Below are 27,886 nucleotides of genomic sequence, written 5' to 3' on the forward strand. Positions count from 1 at the left end.
TCTCCAGAGCTCCCACATCAAGCGTTGCGAGGACCCGAGCGTTGAAATCTCCGCATCCATGCACCACTCGTTTTTTCTCCCCAATTCCTCCCTCTACACGGGCCCGCACGGGGAGCCCCCGCTGTCACGCACAGGCTTCGTGATGCTCTCCGTGGGGATGGCCCTTTTCACCGGGCCGGCCATCGTTCTCAACGCTACAGTGATCATTGTGTCCCTCATGCACAAGCAGCTGAGGCAACCGCTCAACTACGCTCTGGTGAACATGGCTGTGGCAGACCTGGGCACGGCCATGACCGGGGGGGTTCTGTCTGTAATCAACAACGCCCAGGGGTACTTCTCCTTTGGAAGAACAGGCTGCGTGATGGAGGGCTTCGCCGTGTCCTTGTTTGGTGAGTGAACACGGTGACACGAGCGAGCGACTTTTAAAAACACCGCGAGTGATCCCATCGTACTTTTGTAGGCATTACATCATTGTGCACCGTCGCCCTGATCGCCGTGGAGAGGATGTTTGTCATATGTAAACCTTTGGGGCAGATGACCTTTCAAAAGAAGCACGCAAGCAGGGGCATCGCGTTGGCCTGGCTGTGGTCCCTAATGTGGAACGTACCCCCGCTTCTGGGCTGGGGCAGGTACGAGCTGGAGGGCGTGGGGACGTCCTGCGCGCCGGACTGGCACAGTGGAGAACCTCACCACGTGTCCTACATCCTGGTTTATTTCGCCGTTTGCTTTGCTCTTCCTTTCGCCATCATCTTGATGTCCTACTCTAGATTATTGTGGACGTTGCATCAGGTGGGCTTTTACACAACGGTAATGCCAAATAACACATGCCCAATGTTAGGTCCACTTATTGAAAGAAACTTACATTTTTCTGGTTCGTTGTTGATATCATTATGGGGGGAGTCAGATTATTGGAATATTAAATTCATATAAGTTATATGGCACTGAAGCTAATTCAACAAATGCAAACATTTACTCCCCACACAAAATTTTGAAAAAATGAATCCTACTAATACATAACTTCGTTTTTGCTGGTTGTAATCAAAATGCGACTGTATTAAAACACTATTACGCTCCCCACCGACCTACCTCAGGTATCAAAGTTGGCCTGCTTGGAAGGCGGCGCGGTGGCTAAAGCGGAGCTGAGCGTGGCGTCCATGGTCATCATCATGGTCCTGACCTTCTTGATAAGCTGGATGCCTTATGCTGGCCTGTCCATGCTGGTGGTCTACAACCCGAAAGTAGAGATAAACCCACTGGTGGCAACAGTGCCCGTTTACTTGGCCAAGAGCAGCACCGTGTACAATCCCATCATCTACATCTACTGTAACAGACAGGTGAGGGGGGAAAATTGGACTGTGCCAATTGGTTGGTTCACGTTCCAGGTTACGCTTGAGACGTCGATGGAAAGGAAAAGCCCATTAAAGCCCACTATTCTGCCATCTAGTGGTCAATAAATGAAAAGCTTGTGTAACGTTGGAAAATTACTTAAATAAATCAGCAAATAGTTTTGAAGTAAACAACCTGCTGGTGCTAACGAACATGGTTGCCATAAATCCGAATATTTGACATTTTTAAGTTGTTTCAACTTGAATTACTTAACCCATAAATAATTGGTTTACAGTGGATAAACATTCTAAGGATTATCTTAAATGTCACTCTACTGATACCTTTTCTTGTTGGTTTTAGTTCCGTAAGTACGCAGTGCCTTTCCTGCTGTGTGGCAAGATGCCGTGGGTGGAAGATGAGGCACCAGAGGCGACCACCACGGTGGAGATGACAAGCAACACCGTATCACCAGCCTGACACCTCCAAAGGCCTGCAACAATCATACAACAAGCACTTTGCCTGATATCAATAAGTTCAGCATAAGTTTATTCAATGATGCTCAATAGAAAATAAACAGAATTGATTGAAATAAAGACAAGGCCCAAATGAAATGATAAATACAAAAAAGCATAGTTACAAAATCCAATCTGTTATATATTAAAGCATTTGCTACTCGGAGATTTATGCTAACTCAAAAGAAACATTTAAGAGCAAATATCAAGACTTTCAAGTAGAGAACATTACCATGGGTCTTTCCGATCATTAATACACATTTTACATATTCATTTTGAATACAGCTTTAAGAACGGTAATAAAAGTAATTATATATCTAACCATGAGAAGAAATGTGATAGAAACAGCACGTTTCTCTGTAAACTGGTATTTTATCCATTTTCTTGTTTTCCAGCAGAGCAATGACGCACCTTGAAAATATTCTTTTGATTTTCTTTCATTCCCAGCATTGTAAGATGAGGTGTGAATGACAAATATAGATTCCACTAAACCATACACACAGTCACAAAAAAGTACAAAATTGTCTCACCTTAATACACAAATCAGTTTTAGAAAAAGGAGAAACAGAAGCACAATACACGTACTTGTGCAAAGACAAACAGCTATGTGCTAATATTTAAGACTCAACCAAGTTACTATTTACTCTTTTTTTCAGGAATCCCTGACTTGAGGTAAAAGTAAGTTCTTTTCATCTTTAGATTAACTCAATATTTTAAAGTGTTTAAAAAATAATGCATATTTTCAGTTCATCAATTGCTACCAATAGTACAATGTGCCAGTTATGTGCATTCCTTTTGTCATCTGCAAAAGGACTAGAACACATAAGTTTTTTTTATTATATTTTCTTTAAACGCACAAACATTTCAAAGAGCCCTTTCAATGTGCACACAAAATGGAAAATCTACATTGTTGTAAGTAGCGTACAAGCACGCACACGCCGACGGACCAAACATGTACAACGGATCACGTGAACCTCCAATGTTCTTAATTCAGCTCTTAAGTCGACTGTAAATGAAGTTAACTCGTGGCCATCCAGTTTCAGCCTTTTGTCACATTATTAGATACAAGCACATCCATAGTTAAACCCTGTTTAAGACTCCTCTGCGGAACACCGCGACACAGATACACTGAGACGATGATATGTTGTCACCTTTGCCAAAAGAGGTATACGAGACGCCAGGTAGACAGAGAGAGGGGTGGGGGTCAAGTAGGGGAGGGGGGGGGTCTTCTTGTATTGCTTTAGCCTCTCCACTTGGCCGACTCCTGCCACCAAAGTGGATGCGGGCCTCACACGCTCAACATGAGATTTCACAGAAAGTCTTCAAGGACGCATCAATCATTAACCAAACCCCCAGCACCAGCTTTGATCGCTAATCAATAAGACCTCCATTATTTTTGCCCTACCATCCATCTTTTGTCTTCCTTCAGCAGCAGCAAAAAAAAAAAAAGGCATTTTAATCAGGAGCAACCCAAAGAAGATTTTGAAGAAAAGCAGCATCGATTTCATTATAAATAAAGACGTGCCAGCACGGGGGCCACGGGGCGAGCCCCATTTAAAGAAGGGGCTTTTTTTTTTTTATAGTGAGTACCACACTTGTGCTAAGATCATCAGAAGTGTTGGCTCGACTTGTGCAGTTAATGTTGGTCACGAAATCTCCACCACTGTGACCAAAGGCAAAATTAAAATGCAGACAAAAATAAAGGCTATGTAATCGCACGGAACATAAAAGGCAAATGAAACGCAGCAAATGGTAGCTAATAAACGGTTGTCGGATTTTATAGCACATGGTCCATATTGCTGATCAGTGAAATCATACATAATTACAAAATATAGAAGATCTCTTTACAAAGTGTCTCATATTATAGAATACAATTTACAGAATCTCAACTAAGAAATATTAACCAGGCTATTCTACTGTTTGAAATAACCTGCATCTCAAATTCTTTATAGATGTCTCAAAAGTAACGCTTCTGCATATTTTGGTTTCCGCAACTTTTGTTGTGTGACTCGGCCGCGACACTACTACGGGACAAAGGGATCAAATCAGACGAAAGCAGGGGCCTAGGGGAGGGTGGTGGGGGGGGTATATAAGATATGCCTTTCTATGCTTTGCATTGAAAACTTGCATGATATGCCAAACCTTGAATAAAGTGACCGAGGTAATGACATCATACATCTGATTGTCATCACCCTAACACGCCAGCCCCCAAAGAGCATGGCACGTCCACGCCACTTATCCTGGATGGTCTCTGCCCGGACCCCCAGGTCAAGCCCTTTGACAGGAAGGTCAGAATGGCCCCCGTGTGCTCCGCAGGGCTCCGTGCTGTGACGTCCTTTGCTGGCAGCGAGAGAGGTTTTCTTTCGCGACTTATGTGTGTGGGTCTCTCTCTTCTCTTTGCCTTTCTGTTCAGTGTAAAGGCACTTTTCACTGTTGGTAGTCGGGCAAGGGTCCTTTACCGCTATAAAGTTGTGATGCAAATCATCTCGTCAGCCAGGTCCTCCTCATAGGAGGGCCTGGGTTCCGCTTCGGGTTCGTCATCGCTGTAGCTGGCCGCCGGGTCCGGCATCTCAAAGCCCCCCGCGGTCAGAAGAGGAAAGACGTTGACCCCGTTGATCACCGGCGCCATGCCCCCGTTCAGCAGGTGGCTGGCCGCGCTCTCCATCTCATCTATCGTCATCTCGCAGGCGTCCGCTATCTCGTGCTTGGTGGCGGCGACAAACTTGGGATCCATGGCGTACCTTCCGAGGCCTTCTGATATCAAAACCTGCTCGGAAAACAAAGTCGGGACAAGGAAGGTTGTGTATATATTCAGATTTTTTTTCAGAGCTTTTAGTGGCTAAATATTAAATATATCAAGTGTCGTTATGTAAAGCCCTTTGAGATGTTTCTGTGGGCTACAGAAATAAAACTGACTCTGAAACTGAAATGAACTATGGGAAAGTGTAATTCAACAACACCAAAAAAAACAAAAAACATACGGCTTCAACGAGGCTGGTGGCGCTTCCTCGCTTCTGGTGGTACTGGCTGTGGTACTCGGGCGGCACCTGCAGGTGAATGGGCGAGTACGTCCTCTGCGTGAACTCGGGGTCATCCGAGTACCAGGAGCTTTTGCGCACCGATACGTGGCTGCTGGCGGTGCTATCCCTGTGCGGGTGGTCGACACGGATGAGGGGGGTGTAGTACGGTGACTGGTCTTTACTGGCCGGGGTGGCAGGGGGCGTGGCCCAGGAGCGGGTGGAGCGTGTTGGGGAGAGGCGGTGGGCTCTGCTGGAGTCCAGGCCTGCTACGGCCATCACCTGACCAGCGAGGACATTCAAGATGAATTGTTACAGCGAGGCCACAAGATTTTTAATTTCTATTTTTATTTTTTTTTGGCGTTACCTGGTGCTGCATAAGGTGCAGTGGTAGAGCGGTACGTTGATGTGGAAGCTCATCGTGGCTACCCTGCCGGCGCAGACACTCAAAGTTGAAAGACGGCCTCCTGTGACCTGTGCAAACATGACAACGGCTTGTAAAACATTCTCAAGAAAAATGAAATCGGCAACACAGGCAAAATATTCAGTTCATGTAAATTGTAATGGAAAAGTAAAGTTATGCACATTTCTAGAATCAACATATGAAGACAACTTATGCAGCAGGTGAATACCATGCAAAGCTTCAGGTGTGGCAGGGAGCAAACGTCTTTTTGGTGATCTCCTCGAGTCGTGGTAGAGGGGCTGCTCATCATCGTCATAATAACTGTCGGGATGATGGTAGCCTTTGGGAGTCTCGTACTCTGTATCGCTGTTCTGGTACCTTGTAACACATTTTTGATGTGTCACAGAAGTAGCAGAATTGAAGTCATCTTCAATGTTAATGTTGTTCATCTACCTGTCCCCCGAGAGCATGCTGTCATCTTCATAAAACTCTTCTCCGCTGAAATACTCGCCAGACAAACGATCTTCATCCACCTCCTCTTCTCTGCATATGGTGGGGTGGCGTCTATCCCCACCATTGGACCTGACGAGAAATCAAGTTGCACGGCTCAAGAGTCACCAAGTGTTCTGGACTTGTGTCATGCACTGCCATGCAGATGCAAGCCTACACAATGTTTCAAAAACCTCATCCAAAGCGTGAAAGTGAGCCAATCCCAAAGACACAAAAAAAAAAGCAGTAAATGAGAAACAGTGGCCACTAGTGGACTTCATCAAACACGCCTGGGTGCCAACCACATGCAGAAGAAAACGAGCTTTGCAGCCTTTCACCGATCCAAACAACAAAATAATGGCAAATAAACCCTCTTTGCTTGTTACTGCTGGTGCCAAACCTGGAAAAACAACATACCTAACATAGGTCTCATAGTAGCGCCTTCTGTCCAAGACGGCAGAGGGGGTGGCCGAGAGAAAGCATTTCAGTTAGGAAGGAGAAAGGGAGAGAACAAAGAGAAAAGGCAGGAAAAGAGTGATATATACTGTATATCATACAGCGTTTTACTGTATATCATACAGTATATAGAACATATACAGCATTCTAATATACAAGAGCATGATGGCGGACATACACTTCAGTGTATTTGACGATCCCATTTTTTTTCTCCTGTGATAAGAAAATATTTTTTGAAAAAAAATGGTATGAATGAATGGCCTGGTGCCAAGTAAAAAAAAAAAAGATGGTCACATGTGAAATGAAGTGTTAGTGTGATCTACTAGGGAATGAATAAAGGTTGGTGAAAATGGGGGAGGCTTGATAAGAAGCTGCCCGGATGCCTGAAGACTAATAGTCATCCGGCTGATGGCAGCAGAATTCGCTCCATCTCGCTTGCACAGTGGAAGAGGATGAAGGTAAATATTTGCTTTACTTTAAAACCCATAGTTTCACTAACTTAACCAAAATCATTAACTAATGTAATTGAGGCCTGTAATTAACAACTGCAACACAAAAATGGTGGTTTTGATACCAAAAACATGACTTTGTTATTTCTTTAGACAAACCACATAAGACATTCAATAAAAAAAAATCCAAACCAACCAGTACTATCGTAGGACTAAATCAACAATCAATGTCCAGTTTTGCTAGAAATAAAGCCACCTTCAAATAAATACCTGCTATTCTCTTCAGTTGAATAAATACATGCCACTATTTGATGAACTACTACACAACTATCAAATTACTCGATCAGAAGAAATTACTCCCATTGTTTCATCATGATGCAACTACACAAATTATGACGACGGCATACAAATGAACTGATTAACCGGTAATCGCCCCAAAATATGCTTTTAAGAATGGATCAGTGCCTCTAATAGCTGTCATTAAAAAGGGGAGTGATCCACACATTTAAATGACCATCTGGTGATAGGACCAAGACAACACAAGTACACAAATGTCTGCTGTGGAAAGGATGCACATGTTGGTGGTACCTTTGAGATTGTGGCGTCCGGCCCTTTTCATAATCATAGTAGGAGCCGCGATGACCCGGGTAGCCATTGGGAGGGGCGTGTTCATAGTAGCGGTGGTGCCCCCCGTTGGGTAAACCGGACTTGTTGGCATTGTTGAGGTTGATGTTGGTGGATTTGGGCGACTTGCCGTAGGAGTTGTTGTGATGACGGTGGCGGTGATGGTGGTGGTGGTGACGGTGGTTGGGGTGGGACATGGCGTTGGCTCGAGACAGCCGGCCCACCGGTTGCTCCATGTGAGCGTAGTGAGGCGGCGGTTGCACCTGCAGCGGCCGCTGCGTGGCGTTGGTCTGGTGGCCGTCGGATCGCCGGTGACCTCCGTTCATCAGGTGGTTGCCAAATAGTCCTCCGTTACGCTGCCAACGAATACGCACAGTGACACCTCTGACATTTTTGTTTCTTGCAATACAGAAAAATAAAGGTTTGATGTTAAGTCTGATTTCAGAATTGATATGAGCAAAATAGGAAGCTGACTTATGGGCGCATGACTTGTGTGGACAAAATAGTTGAATTTTGTCTTGAATTAAAAATGAAAAAAAACAAAAACAAAAAAAACAGCTTTTTGGAGTGTAGTCATAGCTAGCTAGCATGCTATACAGGTAGAAATGGGCCTACAAATAATAACTAAGTAACTCACGCCAAATAACTGATGCCAACAATTTTTTCAAACATGTATTCTATTTTTAAAAAGTGTCATGTCACAATCATCCCCGTTTTGGGTCAAATAAATCAGTTACCCTATATATTTCCTCGTCTTCCTCTGGTATAAAGTCTATTAGTTCATCATCTTGCAGGTCACATGATATCGCTCGGCGAATTTCGGGCCCAATATCATGGAGAGTGCGGAGGCCGGCCTGTAACCATGACAACAAAAGGGCTAAGCACTACTGAGGAGGACTTTGAAAAAGGGACATCTTACAGCCAAAAGCGCACACACACGCCTGCTCGAGTTTGTGACATTGACGGTGCAGACAGACAGAGATGTGTTCAGCTGAATGGAACCCGATGTAATTAATTCATAGCTAAAGAATTCCTGGTATATTGTTTTTATTCGGTCTGACAACGCAGTCCAATCAATCACCTAAAGACACATCAAGACGCTTTAATTGATGGATTTAGAGCAGTTTTATCTGCCTGATGTTGACATATGGTGAGAGTGAAAGCAGCCATACACTTATCGCCAACTTCATTAGGTACACAGGCACAATCTGATGTTGTTTCATTGGTGGCTACTTAATACATACATATTGAATTGAACAACTACTGTATATTAGTTAGTTTAAATTGAATGTTTTTACCGTCTTTGTAGTTATGTTATATCATGAAATGTGCTATATCAATAATGTTGTATAGTTTTTATCTATTAAAAAAACTGTAAAATACGACCATTATTACTGCCATTTAAATACAGCAGTGTAGTAGGACCAAGTGTTCATCAAAAACTTACACCTTTAAAAATACTGGGTTTGGGATTATGTATTGTCACAAAGGCATTGTTATCGAGAGAGCGCTTGTATTGAATGTCATTGGATTGTGCATGTGCACCTAAAGCTATGGCTTTTTAGTGTATATTGTGCACTTGTGTGAAAAAGAAAACAAGCTTAGGAAGTGATTTTCATGAGCTGATGGGTGAATTGTGTTGGCCAGAAATCACGTGAGACGATGGCGCACCCTTAACATCAACATGTGTGACATTTAAAGAAACAAGGACACAAAGTACAACTCCACATAAATGACAAAACATATCCAGACTCTACAGCGAGATGAACTTCCTGCTGGATCACAAACTGTGACATTAATGATGATCACACCAACACATGTCTGCCTTCGCTGAATCCGGTAGAGACTCACCTGCAGTGCGATAGCTGTGCTGTTCTGGGACGGGTGTGCACCCACCAGGCCTTCCTCTTTACGTTTCTTGAATTTCCTAAAGTAGTCCTGTATCAGGAAGGTGGCATAGAACTTCCCCACCGTTACCTCATCATCTGAGTGAATAGACCACACAAACGCTTCCTGTGTCAGCTGGTCAGCACACACAAAAGCACGTGCGCAAAATTTACACTGTCGTTAGTCTTAGGTTTGTTTGTGGATTCGTGCAGCAAAAGAGGTTCATGTTTCTCTTAGTATGTGTACGTTGGATCGTTTTAACCAATCAGATGTCTGCATTTCAATCTAGTCTGCCCAGTGTCTTGAGAATCAGTAGTCCTGGCTGAAGTAACTTTAAGCTATTTGAGGATTTTGTCTTTAATTTCAAATTCCTCCTCACAGGGCCAGAAACTATTTTTTTTAACTGTTAAATGTTTTTTGTCAGATTTATAAGAAATATTGATAAGAAACTGCTCCGGTTAATTGGCATAGTTGCGAGTTATTTGTATAGTATAGTAAATTGAGGTTTTTTTTTTTTTTGCAACAATGTGAAATTGTGCAGTTTGACATCGCTGGAACAAACTACAACTTAGATTCATTTAATTTGGATATTGGTGTGCAACAGTGTGTGAGAATCATTGTGAAGCAGAGGTCTGGATCACTTTAAGCAAGCACACTGGGGACAGAGATCAGAGAGAGAAAGAGCGAAAGAGAGAGAGAAAGAGAGAGAGCGAGAGGCAACTCTAGTTCCATGCCACCACCCTAAAACAGAACTGCTTCAGAATATTCTGAAGTACTTAAGAGATTTGGACACACACAGAGAGATAAGTGAGTGAGGAGAAACACATGAGAGAAACTGAGGGAGACACACAAAAAAAAATCAGAACACGCGCATTAGTAGCCTCCATCAAGATCCCAGACAGAAGAGTGAGTTGTAAACGTATGGACACACTGCAACCAGAAGAAGATGAGCAACAACACCATGATACTGTACATAAACATTACTTTGGGAGACAATCTGCTTGTGCACAATTAGCCGTTAGGTGGTGCTCAAGCACCTGTCGTTAAATAATAATGCGAATTTTTAAAAAAATTTTAGTCTCATTTTTATCACAAAAATCTTCCATTTGAACATCAAAGTGTAGATTTTTTTGTATCTATAAAGTGAGGCGTAATATTTTTATTATTGACTGCATTGATTTTATGCATTGAAATAAATACACAAGTTAAATAAATACAATGTTGTTTTTTTAAATATATAATTATATATATAATTTGGGCAACGGGTGCTTGAGCATCTGCCCTCCCATATGTCTGTGAACTTGCTTGTGTGTGAGTAATTAGAAAGGTTTTGGATAGCTTTCCTGGCAGAGGCATATAAGGTATGTGTGACTGACCACCAGCAGGCGGCACCACTTGATCCAGCAGCTTCATGCTGGTTCTCTTCCAGATTTTTTTGATGACGGCTCGAAGCTCCTCATTGGCCTGCTCCAGATTACCTGAAGCACAACGTCAAGCCATTCCTTCAGACATGAGATCACTAGTGGCAATAAATTTAGACCTTTATATTTGACCATTTAATTATTCCACCTTCGGTTTTTATCTTCAGGGCTGTTCGCACCAGTGCAAAAAGAGTAGCATTAAACATGACTGTGCCATCACTGTTGAGAGGCATATTCATGGCCACCAGTCTCTGAAATGGGAGAGAAGGCAAGAAATTAAATCAAGCCTAGAATGCCTCATGATAAAACTGTCACAACATTTGGAACACCATTTGCCCTGTTGTGAGATTCTGCGCTCATGTTGCACATCGCTAAAACATGCATGTTATCTCAATTAGAAGCAAAACAATTAAAAGAAGAGTAACAAGAGACCTTGCAAGCCACTCGATGAGGACACAGTTTACCAAAGCCAAGAGGAGGCTGGATTCGACGAAGAAGTGTTACCACGTCTAGATGTTTGATTCTTCCCCTGGATGAACAGAATATATATATAAATATATAAATCATGTAAAAAAAAAAAGTAAAAATAGCTGCAGTAATAAGTCGTACTTAGCCTCCGGGTCGTACTCGGACCAAATTCTCTTGAATTCATCCAGGTGATGTGGACCAAGAATGGACCAATCCCGTGTCAAATAGTCAAAGTTGTCCATGATGACGGCCACAAACAAATTGATAATCTGAAGTATCAAAACATTTAATTAACAATGACATCATGTGGAGTAAATGCTGCAATCCTATTGGACAAGTAGTGCAGTCAAGAGTCCTAGCAATGGATGGAACATACCAAAAAGGCGCAGAGCATGTAGAAGGTGATGAAGTAAATGATTGCAAATCCACTGCCACATGTCATCTCCTCCCCGGGGTTGTAGTCCGACTCGGGGTCACACAGTTTCCCCGGCATGCAGGCCAACATGATCTCTTGCCACGCCTCTCCAGTGGCACATCTGGGAAAGCAATATATAAGTGACATGCAATCAAGATTGGAAGACAAGCTCAGAATGTTGATGAAACCTGAAGAGGAGGAGCACGGCTTGAGGGAAGGTCTGGAAGTTATTGTTTCTGTTGATGTGCGTGCCATCCACCATGGCGATTTTCCCAAACACCTAACAAGCCATTTATTGGACACATTAGTGTGAAAGGGGGAAAAAAAATCATTGGTGGCATCACGTTGTGGTACCAACCTGCATCCCGATGACAGCATAGATGAAGAACAGCATAGCTATCAGAAGAGCAACGTATGGCAGAGCCTAGAAAAACATAAAAAGAGTAAGAATAACTGAAAAACAACAAAATAATAGTACATCAAATCGTAAATAAACAATGTCATATTTTGTCACTGGTTGCAAACTTATCCTCACCTGGAAGGATTTGATGAAGGTCCAAAGAAGAGTGCGGATGCCCTCCCCTCTGCTGAGCAGCTTGACGAGCCGCATGACTCGGAAGAGACGGAAGAAAGTGATGGAGATGCGGGCGCTGTCTTCCGTGTTCTGGGAAGAAAGCGTTGCAAAATCAGAAGTGGGCGTGGCCGCAGCACAGGACGCGGGAGCCCTGGCTTTGCAGAGCAGGTTGAGAAGTTGCGAACTCAGCTGCAGAAACATGTGGGCTGAAAGAGCAGTACTGCATGTTGAAATTAGAATTGGAATGAAATTTTTATGTGGCCATGTTTTCATCAAACAGTACAGTTGGGTCAAATGAATTGTTCCGCCTGTCACTGATGTCGCTGATGCAACTACACGGAAACACAACTGGACCACTTGATGAAAAGGTGGCTACATTTTTAGATTTGGTGAAAAGCAGTGGAACTTCAGCTCATATGCTTCTGTCGGCCCGGGTCCAAAGCACTGTCAGCGTTGGTGTCACAGCAGTGACCTACAAGGAAAGGAAGCAAGGAGGCAGGCATGCTGGAGAAAATCTCGCCATACTTGACAGGACGCGTCTGCGCAAGCATGGCACCCTCACTCCAGAGTCACTGCATGCAGAGTCACAGTGGGACCAACCCGAGAACGGGTCGGCCAGGAGGTTGCCAGGTCAGAACTGGGTGACCTTATCCCGGGAAGGGGAGAGGAGGGGGTTCATCCATGAGTAACTACCCCACATATGCGCGAGGCAGAAACCATGTCAGAAGTGTCAACACTACAAACGTGAGAAGCTGGGATATGAAACCAGCTGTCACCTCACGAAAGGAGACGCACTCGCGGCGCCACGTTTGAGTGACTCCTTGTTAAAAAATAACAATTCTAGAGGATACATGAGCAAAAAAAAAAAAAGAAATCAAAATACAGGAAATGAAAACCTTAGTATGAAAACATAAGAAAAGAAACCTAAGAAATAAATATATGGAAAGTCCCTAAAAAAGGGGTTGGAGGTATTGCATCTTACCCCCAGTTCATCCACCTGAGGAGTCTCTGTTGGCTTTAAAATCAAAGACCTGCATTAATGACTTCATCAGAACCTGAACTGAATAAACACTTACACAGGTAGACGATTACAAACTAAATTCTCTTTATGTTTTTACATGACAGAGACAGAACACAATCACCACTGGCCTCGCACACAGCCTGTAAGATTGGACAAACAACATTCTGTAAGCACTATGGAAGACTGGCACACCACAGGTTCGTATTCTATGTGGGACTGAACCAGAGCAGGTCACAAAGACAAACAACATGGGAATCACTTGAAACCGTGAGCCCGGTACACAACTTTATCACCCCGCCGGAATGACTCCATGAACTGACACGTGTTTATTTGATTCATAGATCTATTCGAAAACATCATCTTGCAATCCAGTTGCATTCCTTCCAAGAGCTGCGTCAATAATTCTGCTTTTTTTTTTTAACTGGAACTATGTTGAAATGAGTTGTTTTGTTTCAGTCAGACAAAAGTTGTGCTTTGCCGCCATCTTGTGGCAGTAGTTGGAATTGATAAACGTTAGCAGGGTGGATGTCAATTACTCACTGATTTGTTCGTTCCAAGAGCGAGAAACGCTAAACTGTATTTTAATTGGATAAATAAAATATTACTAATAGGTCAGTTTGAAGGTGTTTGAGACTATAACAATAAATATCAAACCACTTTCACGCTGACATTTTTGCCTACCTCCTTAAGTCTCAATGTACCTTAGATAACGATTACATCCAGCAACACTCACGCAGGACGCACACTCATACGCAGTCAATATATGCAATCCATGCCATGAAAAGGAAGTATTCAATCAAACGAGGCAAATCAATCAATAATATGAAGAGCAAAAACGCCCTCCAGACAGATGCGGCATCATTCAATCGCTTCAGCACTCTGACTCAAAGCAGTCAATTTCAAGAATTTAGCTTGAGGAGGTTCTTTAGGTAATCCTGGCCACGGCATCCATGGAACATGCAAGCCGCCTTGCCGGGAAGAAGCAATGCATGCACGCTAAGGCTGAACAATTTGGAAAAATTAACGAATAAAAATTTATTTTAAGAAATTTTATTTTTTTCAACATACATACACATAAATCAATAAATCAAAATAAAATGTTTGGCCTTTAAGCTTACGGTAAAATAAAGGCAAATGAACAACATTTTATTTAGTTTATTTATCTACTTCAAATAGAGTTGTTAAATGAATAAATACCTTGACTCAGTCTTATAAGCGTGATATGATGACAACGTCGCAATATTCTAGAGGTGTGGCCTAAACATACGTCAATGAATCAACATAATGAATTTGATTAATTGTTCAGCCATAACATACACACAATGAAGAGCGACCAATCCTCTCATAGCAATGCAGCAAACTCATGCACGTGCCTTGCAGCGAGTTGGAGAGGGGGGCGGGGTTGAGACGAGAGGAGCACGAGAGGAGAAACTGGGCTGAACTTGGGGAAAGGAGGGGGCAGAAGGCTGTGGGTGAGTGAGTGAGTGAGTGAGTGAGTGAGTGAGTGAGTGAGTGAGTGAGTGAGTGAGTGAGTGAGTGAGTGAGTGAGTGAGGAGCCACCGAGGCATTCATGCACCTGACTGGGGTCTACACACCTGCGCTACACATGAGTTCCATTGTGAGCTTTAAGAGCTCACTACAGGACGACAGAACAAAACACAGACAATCACTCACAGAGACACAAACACAAGTTCGGCAAAGAACCTCAAACTCAACCCTTGCCTTAAAGGACAAATCCACTCTTACCTGTGAAGAAATGCTTGGATTGGTACTTTTAACTAACATTTTCTGATCAATTTGATTTATCATACCACCAAAGAATTATCTTATCAAACACTAAATTAGGTACGAGATCCAAAACTGTCAAAAATCGACAAAATATAATCTATTTATCACTTTCCTGGTTCTTTTATCTCAAACAAATTATTTTAGGTTGCATTATTATTGTTTGTGTTGGATCCCATTACAATTTATGATTCGTGTCGATTGACATTCCGCTCGCAGCTTTTGAGCTCAGGGCCATTCTGTCTGGAGGTCACATTTGAAAATAGTGGCGAGGAAAGGGAAGGACAAACGGCACACAAACAAAACACTGACCGGAGGGGAATGGAGCGGGTGGCCAAGGGCCATCTGGGAGAGGCGGCACATGGAAAAGATGTTAGCTAATGATGTTAGCTGACGCTTCCAGCATGCATTTGGTGAGGTCACAAACATCAAGTCATGACTGGAATACATTGCAACAGGCAACTTGAGAAAAAATACAGTGGGTACAGGGAAGCCAAGCCATTATTAAAAAGGAATAGATATTCATCCATTGAATTTTTTGCAATGTGCCTTTTAAATAAAATTTAGCACCTCATAAAAACATACAGTAATGAGATGACTGAAAAAGATTTTTTTTTCCAATTTCACTTCAATGGACATTGTGCTGCTCCATCTGGTTTGATTACCGGTATGTTCGACGACCAAGGGTCCACTGTTTTAAAACCTCATTACCTTTGAAATCAGCCATGAGGCACGACTACACGATGCAGTATGATCTGGCCACACACACAAAAATAACCACATGCAATCCGAGCCACATCAACGGAAAACTGCCTGAGGAACCATTACAAAAGCCTTTAAAAAAAAATTACCGTTGAGAAACACAACACACTTGCACACGCAAAAACTACACACATTAAATTCACACACAAATACTGTACATGCGTAGCAATAAGTCACCAAAATTTAATAATCCTTTGTACACTCGTGCAAGACACAATGACAGAACATAACGTGAAATATGTCTCCAAAAAAACAGTACTGCAGCTCAGAAAATAGCACTCGAGAGTGGGAGGGGGGTTGGCGGGGTGAGGGTGGGGTGCAACTTCCACACTTTTTTATCAACTAAAAATGGGCAACCTCATCAGCTATATTTTCTTTCATTTAAAATACACAAAGATTAGGCCCACATTCAAGGCAAAAAAAAATAGATATTGAGTGCAAAGTCAAAACAAGAGAATAAGGTCGAAATATTGTGAGAATTTGTAAAGTAATGAAAAAAATTAAATATTTTGCCAGATATGTATAAATATTAATAATACAAGCACTGCTTCTGAGAAAGCTACACTGAAATTGTTTCTTGTGTTGTTTTTAACAAATAGAGCCCTGCTGACTAAAGAATAGTAATCGTGACATTCACTCATTAAAATATCAACGAAGAAATCCCTTAAATCAAAAAGCTGTTTTTAGTAAATCTGCCCTGTGAAGTGGGGTCACGGCGATAAAGTTGTTCTGAACAAAAGGGAACACACAAACAATATTGTTTTTCATTCCTCATACTTGCCTCAACAAGTTTCTATGGAAACAAAATGAACAGGAGTGAGAATTAGATAAGTGTACTAAACAAAAACTGGACCTCAGTTCCTAGAAAAAGATGTTTTATCATCACATCATTTAGCCATTTGGACAGTAAAGCAGTAAAATAAAAGAGAAAAAAAAAACAGTCAAACTGAAGTTTTACATAAAAGGCCTTATTGAAATTCATTTTGGACAAAATTGGATTTGCATGGCTGTAATTAGCGTAACAACCTAGTCAAAGCAATAAGATATGCGTTCATATTTTCTAGTCAATATTATTATTATTATTTTGTATACGTTTAAAAGTGCCACAAAAATAATCACCGGGCCTCAAAAGTAGAAGATGCATTGTTTAGAGGCAATCTATAGGAAAGCTTCAGTTTGACCTAAGAGTCAGAATAAAGTCGTACTTACGTTCACTTCAGTGATCGCAATATCGACGACGCTACCGACGACAATTAAGGCATCAAATGTGTTCCAAGCATCAGCGAAATAGTGCTGTAGTCAAAGCGCAACATGAAGATGGAAGGGAGGAGGGAAATGAAAGACGGTGGGGAACAAGTCGAATGATTGGATCACGTAAAAGGATGAGTTGAAGACAAAGAGAGAGAAAAAGGAGAAGTATTAGCAAGAATCCCCCAAAAAAGTCAAAGGTGGAAGCCCTAACGGAGTCAGCTGGAAGAATTGAAAGAGCAAGCGGAGTCAGCACAAATGTTGGACTTTACTTACATCGATTTCACTGAGAACAATGTCAACTATGCTGCCAATCACAACCAGGGCGTCGAACACATTCCAGGCATCTCCAAAATAGCCCTAAGTGAGGTTGAGCAAGTGTTCGCCCAGTTCAGTGTCAGACGATTAATCGACTTTAGATGGATAACTATATAATAATAAAAAAAGCTGGTTGTGGATGAGATTAATGGTTAGCTAGTTTTACAGATTCACATCCATCCAAATATGTCTTTAAATGAAACCAGTGTGTGGCACTGTGCTGGAAAAAAAAATCAATGTCGACTCCATTTTAATCACATCTTTTAACCCCTTTTATGCAGTGAGTTGTCGTTTGGACCAAATTAGTATTAGCATCGATAGCATGCATGCAAACATTGAGGCCACTGCACTCCACACACGCTCTTACTAGCATCCTGTCCTTCTTGGCAACAAAGAGCTGATGGGCAGGCAGTGAAGGGTAAGGTAAAAAAAATAATACTCAGACTTATTATGAAAAGAAAAACAACAATGAAAATGAGCAACCACGTTTGTGTCCTTTGATTGTGTTGGCGCGGCCATTTAAGAGATTTATGTGCTGACTCACCCTGGGTTTAAAAGCAATGAGCTTGAGAACCATTTCCACAGTGAAAACAGCAGTGAAGACCATGTTGAGGATGTCCATGACATAGTTAAAGAGCGCCGACTGGCCGTAGTGCTGCGGGAAGCACAGTGAAGACGTTTCAGTGGATGTATTTTTATTCGAGTACTTTGACTTGTCTCACCTGTACGGCCAAGCAGAGTGTGTTTAGCATGATGAGCACAAACATGATGTACTCAAAGCCTGTGGAGTTGACCACATACCAGAACTTGTACTGATATGGGTTCTTGGGGATGTACCTCCTCAAAGGACGGGCCTTCAGGGCGTACTCCACGCATTGACGCTGCACAGAAGCAGAAAAGCAGCAACTTGAGTTTCATTTGCTTGATTCCAATTTTGGGGCAAGAAAACGGCGGAATCTCGGACCTGGTTCTTGTCAAGCTCACAGTTTTTGTACTCCTTCTCTCCTTGCTCCTGAAACGTGACGATCACAAAACCTACAAAGATGTTCATCATGAAGAAGGCGATGATGATGATGTAGATGATGAAGAAGATGGAAATCTCCACGCGGTAGTTGTAAATGGGCCCCAGGTTCTCCCTGTTGGAGTCGATTGCCTTGTAGAGTAACCTGAGAGCAGAAGACGGGAAAAATTGTGTCGTAGGTCCTTCTTGAAAATGATCCGTCATTGTTTTATTTGTGGGAAATTTCATGTATCAAAAGTAGAAGTGGTATCGGTGCTTGGTATCGGTGCTTTCTATCATGACTACTAAATAATCGATACTCGTCCTGGTATTGGTAAAAAAAAAAAAAGGCGGAACTGAACCACCTGTCTAAGATAAAAGTAATGCTTTGCCGCCATATTGCTACATCCAGAGGCAATTATAAAGCGAGGTAGGTGTAAAAAGAGTCTCACGCTGGCCAGCCTTCAAAAGTCGACACAGTGAAGAGAGCCATCATGGCCATAAGCACGTTGTCAAAATTGAAGTCGCTGTTGTGCCACACTCGTTTGTGGATGGTGGGCTGGTTCACGTCGCCGTCCTTATAAAGGATGTACGTGCCTCTGAAAATGCGAAACACGGCATGAGTTTTCAACTAATAAATCGTTGTGCTGGCATAAGACGATGAAAACCAACTTGCACTCCTCTGGACTAGACTTGGCTTCATCTGTGCAGCGATAGAACTTTCCCTGTGTAGACAAAATTTTTTGCACCATTAAACTTCTGCCAGATGTTTGAAGTCACTTTTGTAATCCAAGCGTTGACCTTGAAGAGCTGCACTCCTATGCAGGCAAACATAAACTGGAGAAGAGTGGTGACAATCATGATGTTGCCGATGGTTCTGATGGCCACAAACACACACTGCACCACGTGCTGTTGGGGGAAAAAAAAAAAAAAAAAGAAATGCAGATATCCGGATTGGCGACACCACAGACAACCAATTAGCATCCATTCTGTACTTTCAGGCCTTTGGCTCGATTGATGGCTCTCAAGGGTCTCAGGACACGAAGGACCCTGAGAATCTTCACCACTGAGATGGCGGATGACCTGGATGATGTAAACACACACCGGGTTGTAGATTAAAAAAAAAAAAATCATTGATAGAAAATAACTGATTTCTACTCACTGTATGCCAAAGGAGACTAAAGACACCCCCACGACTAACAAGTCGAGGAGGTTGAAGTAATTCCTGCAGAAAGCTCCTTTATGGAGAAAAGCTCCGTATGTCGTCATCTGAAGGGAAAGCACATGGTCTCAGGGGAGCAAGTGACAAATGAAAACACACCACAAACAGAATCCAACACACACACACCTTCTATACTACAATCAACACACACACCTTCTACAATATCACACACCATCAAACACACGACTACACAAAGTAGTTATCTCTCATCCAGACATACAGTACACATAATGCAAACATGTTAAATAATATTATACAATCAATTATTCCCATTCATATTACCCTCCCCCATTTTGCAACACGCACACACTTTTCCACACTCTTGTAATTCACTCTGATTGAGGGTGGCGAGCTAGAGCGGTGGAAAAAAAGGGAGCTAAAATCTATTGTCGCCACCCCCACGGCCCTTAATGACATGAATGTAGTAGTAAGTCATTCATTTCTCAATCTACTATGGCAAAACAAAACATGCATTTTGTTGCCATGGCATCAGTAATTTAGTTACTCCTTGCAAGAGCTCCAGTCGTAGAGATTGGAAAGTGAACGTGAGCTTACTGTCACATTCATGTGGACCGTCCTCTTAAAGCCCATTCTATCATGTTCTTTAATAGCGCCCGATGTAGGGAAGGCGGCTCTTAATTAGAAAACAGGCAGAGAAGAAAAAACAGCCAAATGACTCGATCTTCAAATCATAAAAGTGAAGGATTAATTCTCAGAGTGCATGTAAACGGTGGAGTCTCCCCCCGCGCAGCGAGACGCTAACGTTGGAGATTGTGAGGGTCAAATAGCAGCGGCCTGGATGGTGTTCAAATGACCGCAGAGACGATTCCACTTTTCAATGCACTCAGTCCGGGTAAGCAGACTGAACCATGCTGGAACATGGCTGACTTTGCCCCCTCTTTTATGCGTCTGGAAAGCAGTCTGTACTAGGGGTTGAACGACTTCGGGATTTTTTTGATGTCACCGATTTATTTTGCGAGTGCAACGCTCCGACTTATTCGATTTTGACACTCATTCAGCCAATCACATTCAGATGCCTTCATGGCTTCCCAGATAGTAGGAAATTGTAAAACTGTAACAACTACAGGGGCGCAGCTCACTACGGTAAATAGTTCAGATTTTTTTATTTTTTAAATAAGGAAGTTGTAAATGTTTGGAATAATGTATTGCAGCAGTTTTGCTACGTGGAACAATCCGACCGTGAAGGTATCTGAGCGTGATTTGTGACTCGACTCTACTAAACAATATTATGAGTTGAGTGATATTTGAATTGTGTCAGAATCGTAGTTACCTCTGATGGCTACTTTGTTATCGTCTCATGTCTTTTCCAATGCAAGGTTTTAGTCCTTAACTTGGACTCTTCCACCACTTGTCTTTGTTTTGTCACGTGTTCCAAGTGATCATGCTAATGGTTTCATCTTTGTGCAATATGTCCACATTTGAGGTTCGTTTTGCTGCAGCTGTTGATTTCCGTGCTTGCCGATTAAACGATTTCAAGTTCCAACTGGTGCCGTGCAGCGGTTCAACCCCTAGTCTTTACAGGAGGCGTGGAGTTAGCTTTGACTGGAGTTGACTTTGGACATTTGAGTACCCATCCCCAGCTCCTCCAAAACAAATCACCTTTGACTCAACTTCAGCCAATGCTTCAAGAATGTCTGAGCAGCCCGTTCAAATTAGTTGCATTTCACAACGACCTAACATTATCTGCATTCTTTTTTTTTTTTTTACACTTCATTCCTTTTTCAGCCATGATGTGACACCCATGGTAGTAGAATGTAATGTCTGATGTTATGTTTCCTTCCCCCAAGTTCTCTCTTGCGTTTATGTTACTGATGTCCAATAAAGATCTCTGCGATGTATTCTTATATTTAAAAGAGGTGCCAGGAAGCAAAAAAGTAAATAAGAGAAAGGAAACAAACAAGCCAGGTTGTTTTGAGTGGCGGGTGACACACAAGGAGAGAATGCAGCAAGGCTCTCGCTGTCACTAAAGGGGTTACCTTTAATATGATCTCAAATGTAAACATACTAGTGAAGACATAATCTGCATAGCCTAGGACCTGGAAGGCAACCACATGTGTGCAGGGTTATTGGGTGGGTGGTTAGTACAGCACGGACAGGGGACACAGGACATTTACCTTCAAAACGATCTCAACAGTAAAGATAGCCGTGAAAGCATAGTCAAAGTAACCAAGTATCTGCAAAAAGCAACGTAGATGTTTAACAAAGACAGTTCATTGTGCAGCTTTATACATCATTAGAAAACAAGATCAATTGTTTTATTTTAGTATTATTTTTGTTTTTAACTAGGAAATTTGGAAAAATATTTTTTGTATTAAAGGACTTGAGACTTGACGGCTTCTTGTATGCAGAACTGAGCAGAATGGCAGTATTTTTAATCATTACAGTGGAACCTCTGAAGTACTATTTGACCAAAATTTGCTTACCTTAATTAAAATCCCGCATTGCATTGTGGCCAAAGCTAGAATCCTGCTCGGTTATTTCACCTTTCACATTTGTTTCCAGGCATTTACTATATCTGTATATCAGTCCGTCAGTACCGACGGAAGGTCCGTGAATCCGTTGCTTACGGACTCCCATTTTCGCTGGAGGACTGACCACTGTTGCTAACACTAGCAGAATAAACGCAGACGGAATAGATTTTCGGAAGTGCACCCTGGACTGCCAAAAACCCGAAAAGCAGAAGATGGGGATGAGAACCAAGAGGAGTAATCTATCACATCGAAATGAATCAGGCGGTCCAGACCAGCATTCAAGAATCAATCGGGTTTGAACTGAAGAGGTTCCACTGTAAATTTAATGAATACTGCGGCGCAAACATAGGTACACTGGACAAAAATATTGAGACAATCTTCTAAATGATCTTGAAATGTATGGTTATAGACAACCATAATATCCTTGCCAGACTTCTTGTGGATTTTTGTCAAGAGTACATTTTACATGTGGTAAATATTTATGAACCCTTTAACCACTGACAAAAATGTCAAATTTGTCAAAAATGGACATAGAAAAAACTAGTACTGTTAATTTGTGTTCTCAACACATAAATGTCCCAATACTTTTGCCCAGATAGCATCATCCTTGTACAGTGCTTTGAATAGAACACAAAGACATACCCAGTGTATTTGTTGTTTTACCTGGAATGTATAACCTTACCTTATCAAATAGGATGTTCATGTCAAAGTATCAAAATGAATGTAGAAAAATATCAAGTAAAATAAAATTAAATGTAAAAAAAAATCATTTAAATCTAAGTATTAAAATGAGAGCTCCATTAATTATTTTGTAATCATGTAATTATAAATTGTTTGGTAATTGTACCATTTTACAAAAAGCATTATTTTTCAAGTTCAATGTATTTATAATCTGGAGTAGATTATTTTGTGCTCTTCAAGTATTCTATATATGAAGCTGGTTTAAGACCAAGTACCTAAAGAGGCTCCACAAATTATTTTATTTGACTTAATTTTGAGTTCTTAATTCAGGTGTAATAGTTATATATATATTTAGTAAAGTTTTTATATTTTCTTAAAAACCCAAAAAAGAACTGTCATACCTTGAGATACAAGTTTACTAAGTCTTCCTGTGACCATGCTCGGAATTTCCAGAGGCACAGAGTACTGCCAAGTCTCACGGGCCCACACTAACGTGTGATTAGGGCTGGGCAATTCTTCGAAATTCAATTGTGATTTTTGGAAAAATTTGCCAGCTGCTTACTGCTAGCAATCAATTAAAAAACCTTGTTGACGAGCCAGCAAAAATTTGCATGAGACCTCACGCGAGGGATAATGAAAATGCTGTACACAAATGCTGTAACACGGAGATGTGACAATAGTCACGGGCATATTTCTTTGCAATATGTGAAAACTTATGTGTAGCACACTGCCTTTAGGAGGCCAAGGCGCGCGCACCGCAATTTTATTTTTATACTGTATGCAATCATTTTAACAAATGTATGTTGCTACTTCTTCATTTTGTGGTTCTTCTTTTAAGTTACATTCAAAGTTGACTTTTGGCAATTCAATTGTAAATGCTAAAATTGGAAATAATCGTGATTTCAATATCAATCAATATAATCGTGTCTACTAAATTTTTGCCCAGCCCTGCGTGTGATTGAATGACTTTATGTGGCGAGAGTGAGCAGACTTACAATATTACGAGCGGAGAAGTTTCGGATGGGATCCTCTGCGGCGAGCGAGACGGAGCTGAGCATGATGAACACCAGGATGAGGTTGGTAAAGATGTGGTGATTGATGAGCTTGTGGCAAAACACACGAAATCTGCAATACAAGGCCGATTCATCAATGCGGTACTCCTAAGAAAACCGATGTCTGTGTGTGTGTGTGTGTATCTTACGGGTTCGTGTTGCTGAAGATAAAAAAGGCACTTCCCTCTGGGATCGGAGTAATCTTCTCTTTCTTGACCAGGTCGGAGATGGCCGGCCGAGGTCCCGCTGGGACTTCTGGATCTTCGTCCTCCGCCGCCGTGTCGTCATTGTCCTCCTCTTCATCCTAATTTGTACGTGCAAACTCTTCAGACTGCAACTTGTGCTATAAACAATTTTAAAACCGTATTGTTTGAAAGTCACATACCTTGTCATCTTTCTCGCCCTTTTTGTCCCTGGAACAGAGAGCAACATTACTCACGCACGTAGGTGCTATAAAATTCATGAGGTAAAAACAGTGGTGCCTTGAGGCAGGAATTTAATTTATTCAACGACCTTGCTTGGGAGTCAAAACATTGTCCCTGATAAAAATGAATGGAAATACCATCAATCCGTTCCAGCCTTCCAAAAGAATCTTCAAAAAGAGCTAAATGCAAATAGTCCATCTTTTACCCTTTCTTATCTCCTTCATCTGTGTTGAGAGACTCTGCATCTGCCAAGTTGTCCACAGCAATGGCCAAGAAGACATTCAGGAGGATGTCTGAGCACGTCAGTGAAGGCAATTTAAAAGTTTAGTGCATTAATTACATTCAGTCAATAACGTGAATGAGGATACAGTTTCCGCAAATGAAGAGGATGATGAAGTAAAAGCATAAAATCATCCCAGAAGAGGAAGGGCCTCCATACGCCATGATGCCATCATACATGACAGCGTTCCAGTCTTCTCCAGTCAAGATCTAATGGAGAAAAGTATAAGTCATGTCCACGAGTTCAATTTAAAATCAAAACACGTCTTGAAATACCTGAAAGACGGTAAGTAGCGCTTGTGGAAAATTGTCAAAGGTGCTCCTCTTGGTTTGGGTCTCGTCAAAGTTGAACTTCCCGCCAAACACCTGCATTCCCAGCAGGGAGAAGATGATGATGAAGAGGAAGAGCAGCAGCAGTAGGGAAGCGATGGACTTCATGGAGTTGAGGAGCGAAGCCACCAAGTTGCTGAGTGACTGCCAGTGGCTGAAAAAAAATATCATCATTCAACACACCTTGAACATAATCACAACAGAAAAGTCTCCTGGTCTTACCGTGTGACCTTGAAAATCCTCAGCAGGCGCACGCAGCGGAACACGGAGATCCCGAGAGGCGACATGATCTCCAGTTCCACCAGGATGGTCTCGGTGATCCCGCCGCACACCACAAAGCAGTCGAAGCGGTTGAAGAGGGAAACAAAGTAGGCCTGCAGGCCGAGACTGTACATCTTCACCAACATCTCACAAGTGAACAAGGCTAGCAGCACCTTGTTGGCCACATCTGGAAAAAAAACAAATTTGTGGTGAAATTCTGCTGATAGATTCAAATGTGGTGGGCTCACCCTGCACTTGTGTCAGCCACAAAGGTTGGTTGTAGTGCTCTGATGATATGGTGAGGGTGTTGAGGAAAACCAGGATGATGACCAGCCAATAGAAAGGCACCGATTTGACAGCCAACCGGCACTTTCTGCGGCAGAACCTGTTCCAGCGGCGCCAGCGCCGACTGCGGGAAAACCGTGTGAACAAAGAATTTAATACCTTTTCTATCACATAAATTTGATCGTAATTTCTTCTCCTCATTCAGATCCTATTGGAAGAAAACCCACCAATTTAAATAACAACAATAATACAGACTGAGACCTCTGTGCAATTTAACATGCAAAAGAAAGATACTGACCTGAACTTTGACTTTGAGATTTTTTGACTGAAAGAAAGAAGAATTTGTCAAAGTTGGCAGATGAAAGGCACGACAGAAGTGAAAGATAAATCTAGGAAAACATCAAAACAAGTATGCGACTGCAAAAAGAAGAAAATTTAAAGGCAGGAAGGAATTGATTTGATTAAAAAAGGAAAATACACCAAGGAATCTTTTGGAACTGAGAAGTTAAATGAAAAGTGAAAAGTGCAAACTAACCAAAGAGGTCCGCAACATGGCGTCTTTTCATCCTCCCCATTTTGGTTCTCTGTGTTCACAGATTCGGTTTCGCTGGCCGGAACGCTTGCTGCAGACCCATAAAAAGAAGACGTTTAAGCAAAAAAATTGAAATTAACATGCAATTTAAGTGTGCAGTGTTGATTAGATGTGTGAGATGTCTTCTAAAGCATTTTTCGGTGTGTGTGCGCCGCTCAGCTTATGCGCAGTATGTGTTGCCTTTGATTCCCGAGTGGTCGCAAAGCTCTCAGCTCTGGAAATAGTGCTGATTGCCCAAGTAGTGATCTGGGTTTAGCCTTGTTTCCTACATTCGGAGTCTTGAGGGGGAAAAAAAAAAAAAAAAAAAAAAACGGGGCGGTGTCGCTATTAAATCATGTTTTTTTTATTCCACTCCTTTCATGTGAAAATGATAACGGTGGCATTTAGAAGGTAAACAAAAACTGTGGTGCAGTGCTCACACACGAGGGGTTTAACACATTAACGATGCATAAAGAAGTGAGTCGGCATTACATAAGGCTTCGCACAAACACACACGCGCACACACACATGCACACACACTCAGCTGTGGTTTAGAATGCTCTAGTAAGAAAGTATGCATTTATTATTTATTAAGAATTGTTTTTTGTAAACATTAATTGTATCCCACCTACTTGCCATTAAAACAATAAGTCAGCAACATTTCTATTAGAGTCGCGAATAGTATTTCTGCAGCCAGAAACCGACGTGAAAAAAATATATACAAACTAAAACATGTTGTAATTATAAATATAATATATTGTATAGGTTTCTTTAGGCAGTATGTTATGTTTACTGTTCTTCACTTCTGTAAAAGTGGGTTGTGACTACTAATTTCAAATTACATTTTAATTAAAGGTCACTTGTATTGTTGCCCAACTCAAAGATTTTTTTTTTTTTTTAATTGTTCCGGTGCAAACAACTTGCTTTGTTGTTCTAACTAACATTATTCCCCTCATTTTCAATCATTTATATTTTATAGTTGCTCCAACTTAAATCCCTGTTTTACATCCTCTCAAAAAATGTTGTTTTTTACAGTTGAGAACCACCGGAATAAATATTTCAGTGATCACCTCCGACTCACAAAAACACTCTCACGCACAAGCACAAAAAGGAGGGCAAACGCAAGATTTACCATGAGTGTCGGACGACTGGCTGAACCACCCAAACCTTCCTTTCTTCTTCTCAGTGAGGTCAGCCAGAGTCACCCCTTCATGTGCAATGCATGCAAGGCCATGCATTCAGACACAATGGCACAGCAGGGGCGGGGTTGGGGGGGAAGTCAGGGAGGAGAATGCGCCACTATCAAAATGGGGTCAGAGCAGACAAGCAACACCGGACAACAACCGTAATCCAACGATCAATAATCCAACAGTGACAAAGAGCAGCGGGAGCCACGTAAGGGCTGAGGAGAGCAGAACATGGAGGTTGTGGTGGTGGTGGTGGTGGAGGTGATGAGGGGAGGTCACTGTTGGTCATGAGAAGCGCCTGCACTAACATGCTACACTGCAAATGAATGCATTTACACATTAAAAACATGCTAGTGTCGAGCGTATTTGGTCAAGGTCATCTCGCGTCAGGATTTTATGACATGGTGGAGAATGAGCCCAAATTTAAACGACAAGGTGAATGAGTTCATGTGTGCTGCTTATATAAAGAGGATTTGGATTAAGAGTTTTTGATATTGCTCAAGTAATGTGCCTTTTTTTTCCCCCTCTCCCTTTCTCAGCTGAACTCCAGCAGTAGTCGCAACGTGTTTCATTTTTTAATACATTGATTGCAAGGGGAGGGGGGGGAGATCAGAAAAGACTCTTTGAAGGGTTTTCAGCTGCAGAGGATGCAAATTGTGATGGGATGTGCTTACGGTTGCGTTTACACTCCTCGTCTGCCTCGTCCTCATTGTCAGGGTCGATATCTTCAGCTTGAGTGATCCAGTCCAAGTAACCTTTAAGGTCTTCTTCCAGCTGCTGTTTCTCACGCAGCTTCTGGAAGTCTCCGCGAGCTTTGGCCTTTTCTCTCTCTTTGGAGAACTCTCTGGTTGAGGCAGAATCGGGAGACGGAGCAAACACAGAAGCAGAAAATTGAGGAAAATCACAACGCGGGGAGAAGACAATGA

The 27,886-nt window shown here is 42.0% G+C and overlaps 2 protein-coding genes across 4 annotated transcripts in view; one reads left to right on the forward strand and one right to left on the reverse strand.

Annotated features, from left to right (window-relative positions):
• LOC119122866 (parapinopsin-like) lies at positions 1-1,940 on the forward strand. The gene is made up of 4 exons (XM_037251498.1): positions 1-389; positions 461-789; positions 1,092-1,334; positions 1,687-1,940. The coding sequence occupies exons 1-4, from the start codon at positions 59-61 to the stop codon at positions 1,801-1,803; spliced, it is 1,020 nt and encodes a 339-aa protein (XP_037107393.1). The 5' UTR covers positions 1-58; the 3' UTR covers positions 1,804-1,940.
• Positions 1,941-2,283: 343 nt separating this feature from the next.
• cacna1da (calcium channel, voltage-dependent, L type, alpha 1D subunit, a) overlaps positions 2,284-27,886 on the reverse strand; it is a 39,487-nt gene continuing 13,884 nt past the window's right edge. The window contains exons 9-48 of one of the 3 annotated variants that reach the window (XM_037251494.1): positions 27,635-27,804; positions 26,906-26,980; positions 25,738-25,825; positions 25,501-25,527; positions 25,166-25,326; positions 24,879-25,104; positions 24,603-24,810; positions 24,416-24,536; positions 24,253-24,340; positions 24,008-24,035; positions 23,772-23,926; positions 23,566-23,695; positions 21,533-21,592; positions 21,395-21,454; positions 19,338-19,444; positions 19,171-19,258; positions 18,977-19,084; positions 18,848-18,900; positions 18,628-18,774; positions 18,140-18,341; positions 17,898-18,056; positions 17,720-17,830; positions 16,819-16,902; positions 12,003-12,131; positions 11,826-11,891; positions 11,656-11,747; positions 11,429-11,588; positions 11,194-11,321; positions 11,017-11,113; positions 10,733-10,835; positions 10,540-10,641; positions 9,128-9,261; positions 8,014-8,130; positions 7,241-7,632; positions 6,165-6,191; positions 5,712-5,840; positions 5,488-5,636; positions 5,223-5,329; positions 4,820-5,137; positions 2,284-4,605 (exon numbers count right to left, since the gene is read on the reverse strand). In XM_037251494.1, the coding sequence (XP_037107389.1) occupies positions 4,300-4,605; positions 4,820-5,137; positions 5,223-5,329; positions 5,488-5,636; positions 5,712-5,840; positions 6,165-6,191; positions 7,241-7,632; positions 8,014-8,130; positions 9,128-9,261; positions 10,540-10,641; positions 10,733-10,835; positions 11,017-11,113; positions 11,194-11,321; positions 11,429-11,588; positions 11,656-11,747; positions 11,826-11,891; positions 12,003-12,131; positions 16,819-16,902; positions 17,720-17,830; positions 17,898-18,056; positions 18,140-18,341; positions 18,628-18,774; positions 18,848-18,900; positions 18,977-19,084; positions 19,171-19,258; positions 19,338-19,444; positions 21,395-21,454; positions 21,533-21,592; positions 23,566-23,695; positions 23,772-23,926; positions 24,008-24,035; positions 24,253-24,340; positions 24,416-24,536; positions 24,603-24,810; positions 24,879-25,104; positions 25,166-25,326; positions 25,501-25,527; positions 25,738-25,825; positions 26,906-26,980; positions 27,635-27,804 (5,212 nt within the window). In that variant the 3' untranslated portion in view covers positions 2,284-4,299. The remainder of the gene's footprint in view (positions 4,606-4,819; positions 5,138-5,222; positions 5,330-5,487; positions 5,637-5,711; positions 5,841-6,164; positions 6,192-7,240; positions 7,633-8,013; positions 8,131-9,127; positions 9,262-10,539; positions 10,642-10,732; positions 10,836-11,016; positions 11,114-11,193; positions 11,322-11,428; positions 11,589-11,655; positions 11,748-11,825; positions 11,892-12,002; positions 12,132-16,818; positions 16,903-17,719; positions 17,831-17,897; positions 18,057-18,139; positions 18,342-18,627; positions 18,775-18,847; positions 18,901-18,976; positions 19,085-19,170; positions 19,259-19,337; positions 19,445-21,394; positions 21,455-21,532; positions 21,593-23,565; positions 23,696-23,771; positions 23,927-24,007; positions 24,036-24,252; positions 24,341-24,415; positions 24,537-24,602; positions 24,811-24,878; positions 25,105-25,165; positions 25,327-25,500; positions 25,528-25,737; positions 25,826-26,905; positions 26,981-27,634; positions 27,805-27,886) is intronic. The other 2 variants (XM_037251496.1, XM_037251495.1) reach the window with 2 other exon arrangements.

The sequence above is a fragment of the Syngnathus acus genome, chromosome 5 (genome assembly GCF_901709675.1).
Source record: "Syngnathus acus chromosome 5, fSynAcu1.2, whole genome shotgun sequence".
NCBI classification, from domain to species: Eukaryota; Metazoa; Chordata; class Actinopteri; order Syngnathiformes; family Syngnathidae; genus Syngnathus; species Syngnathus acus.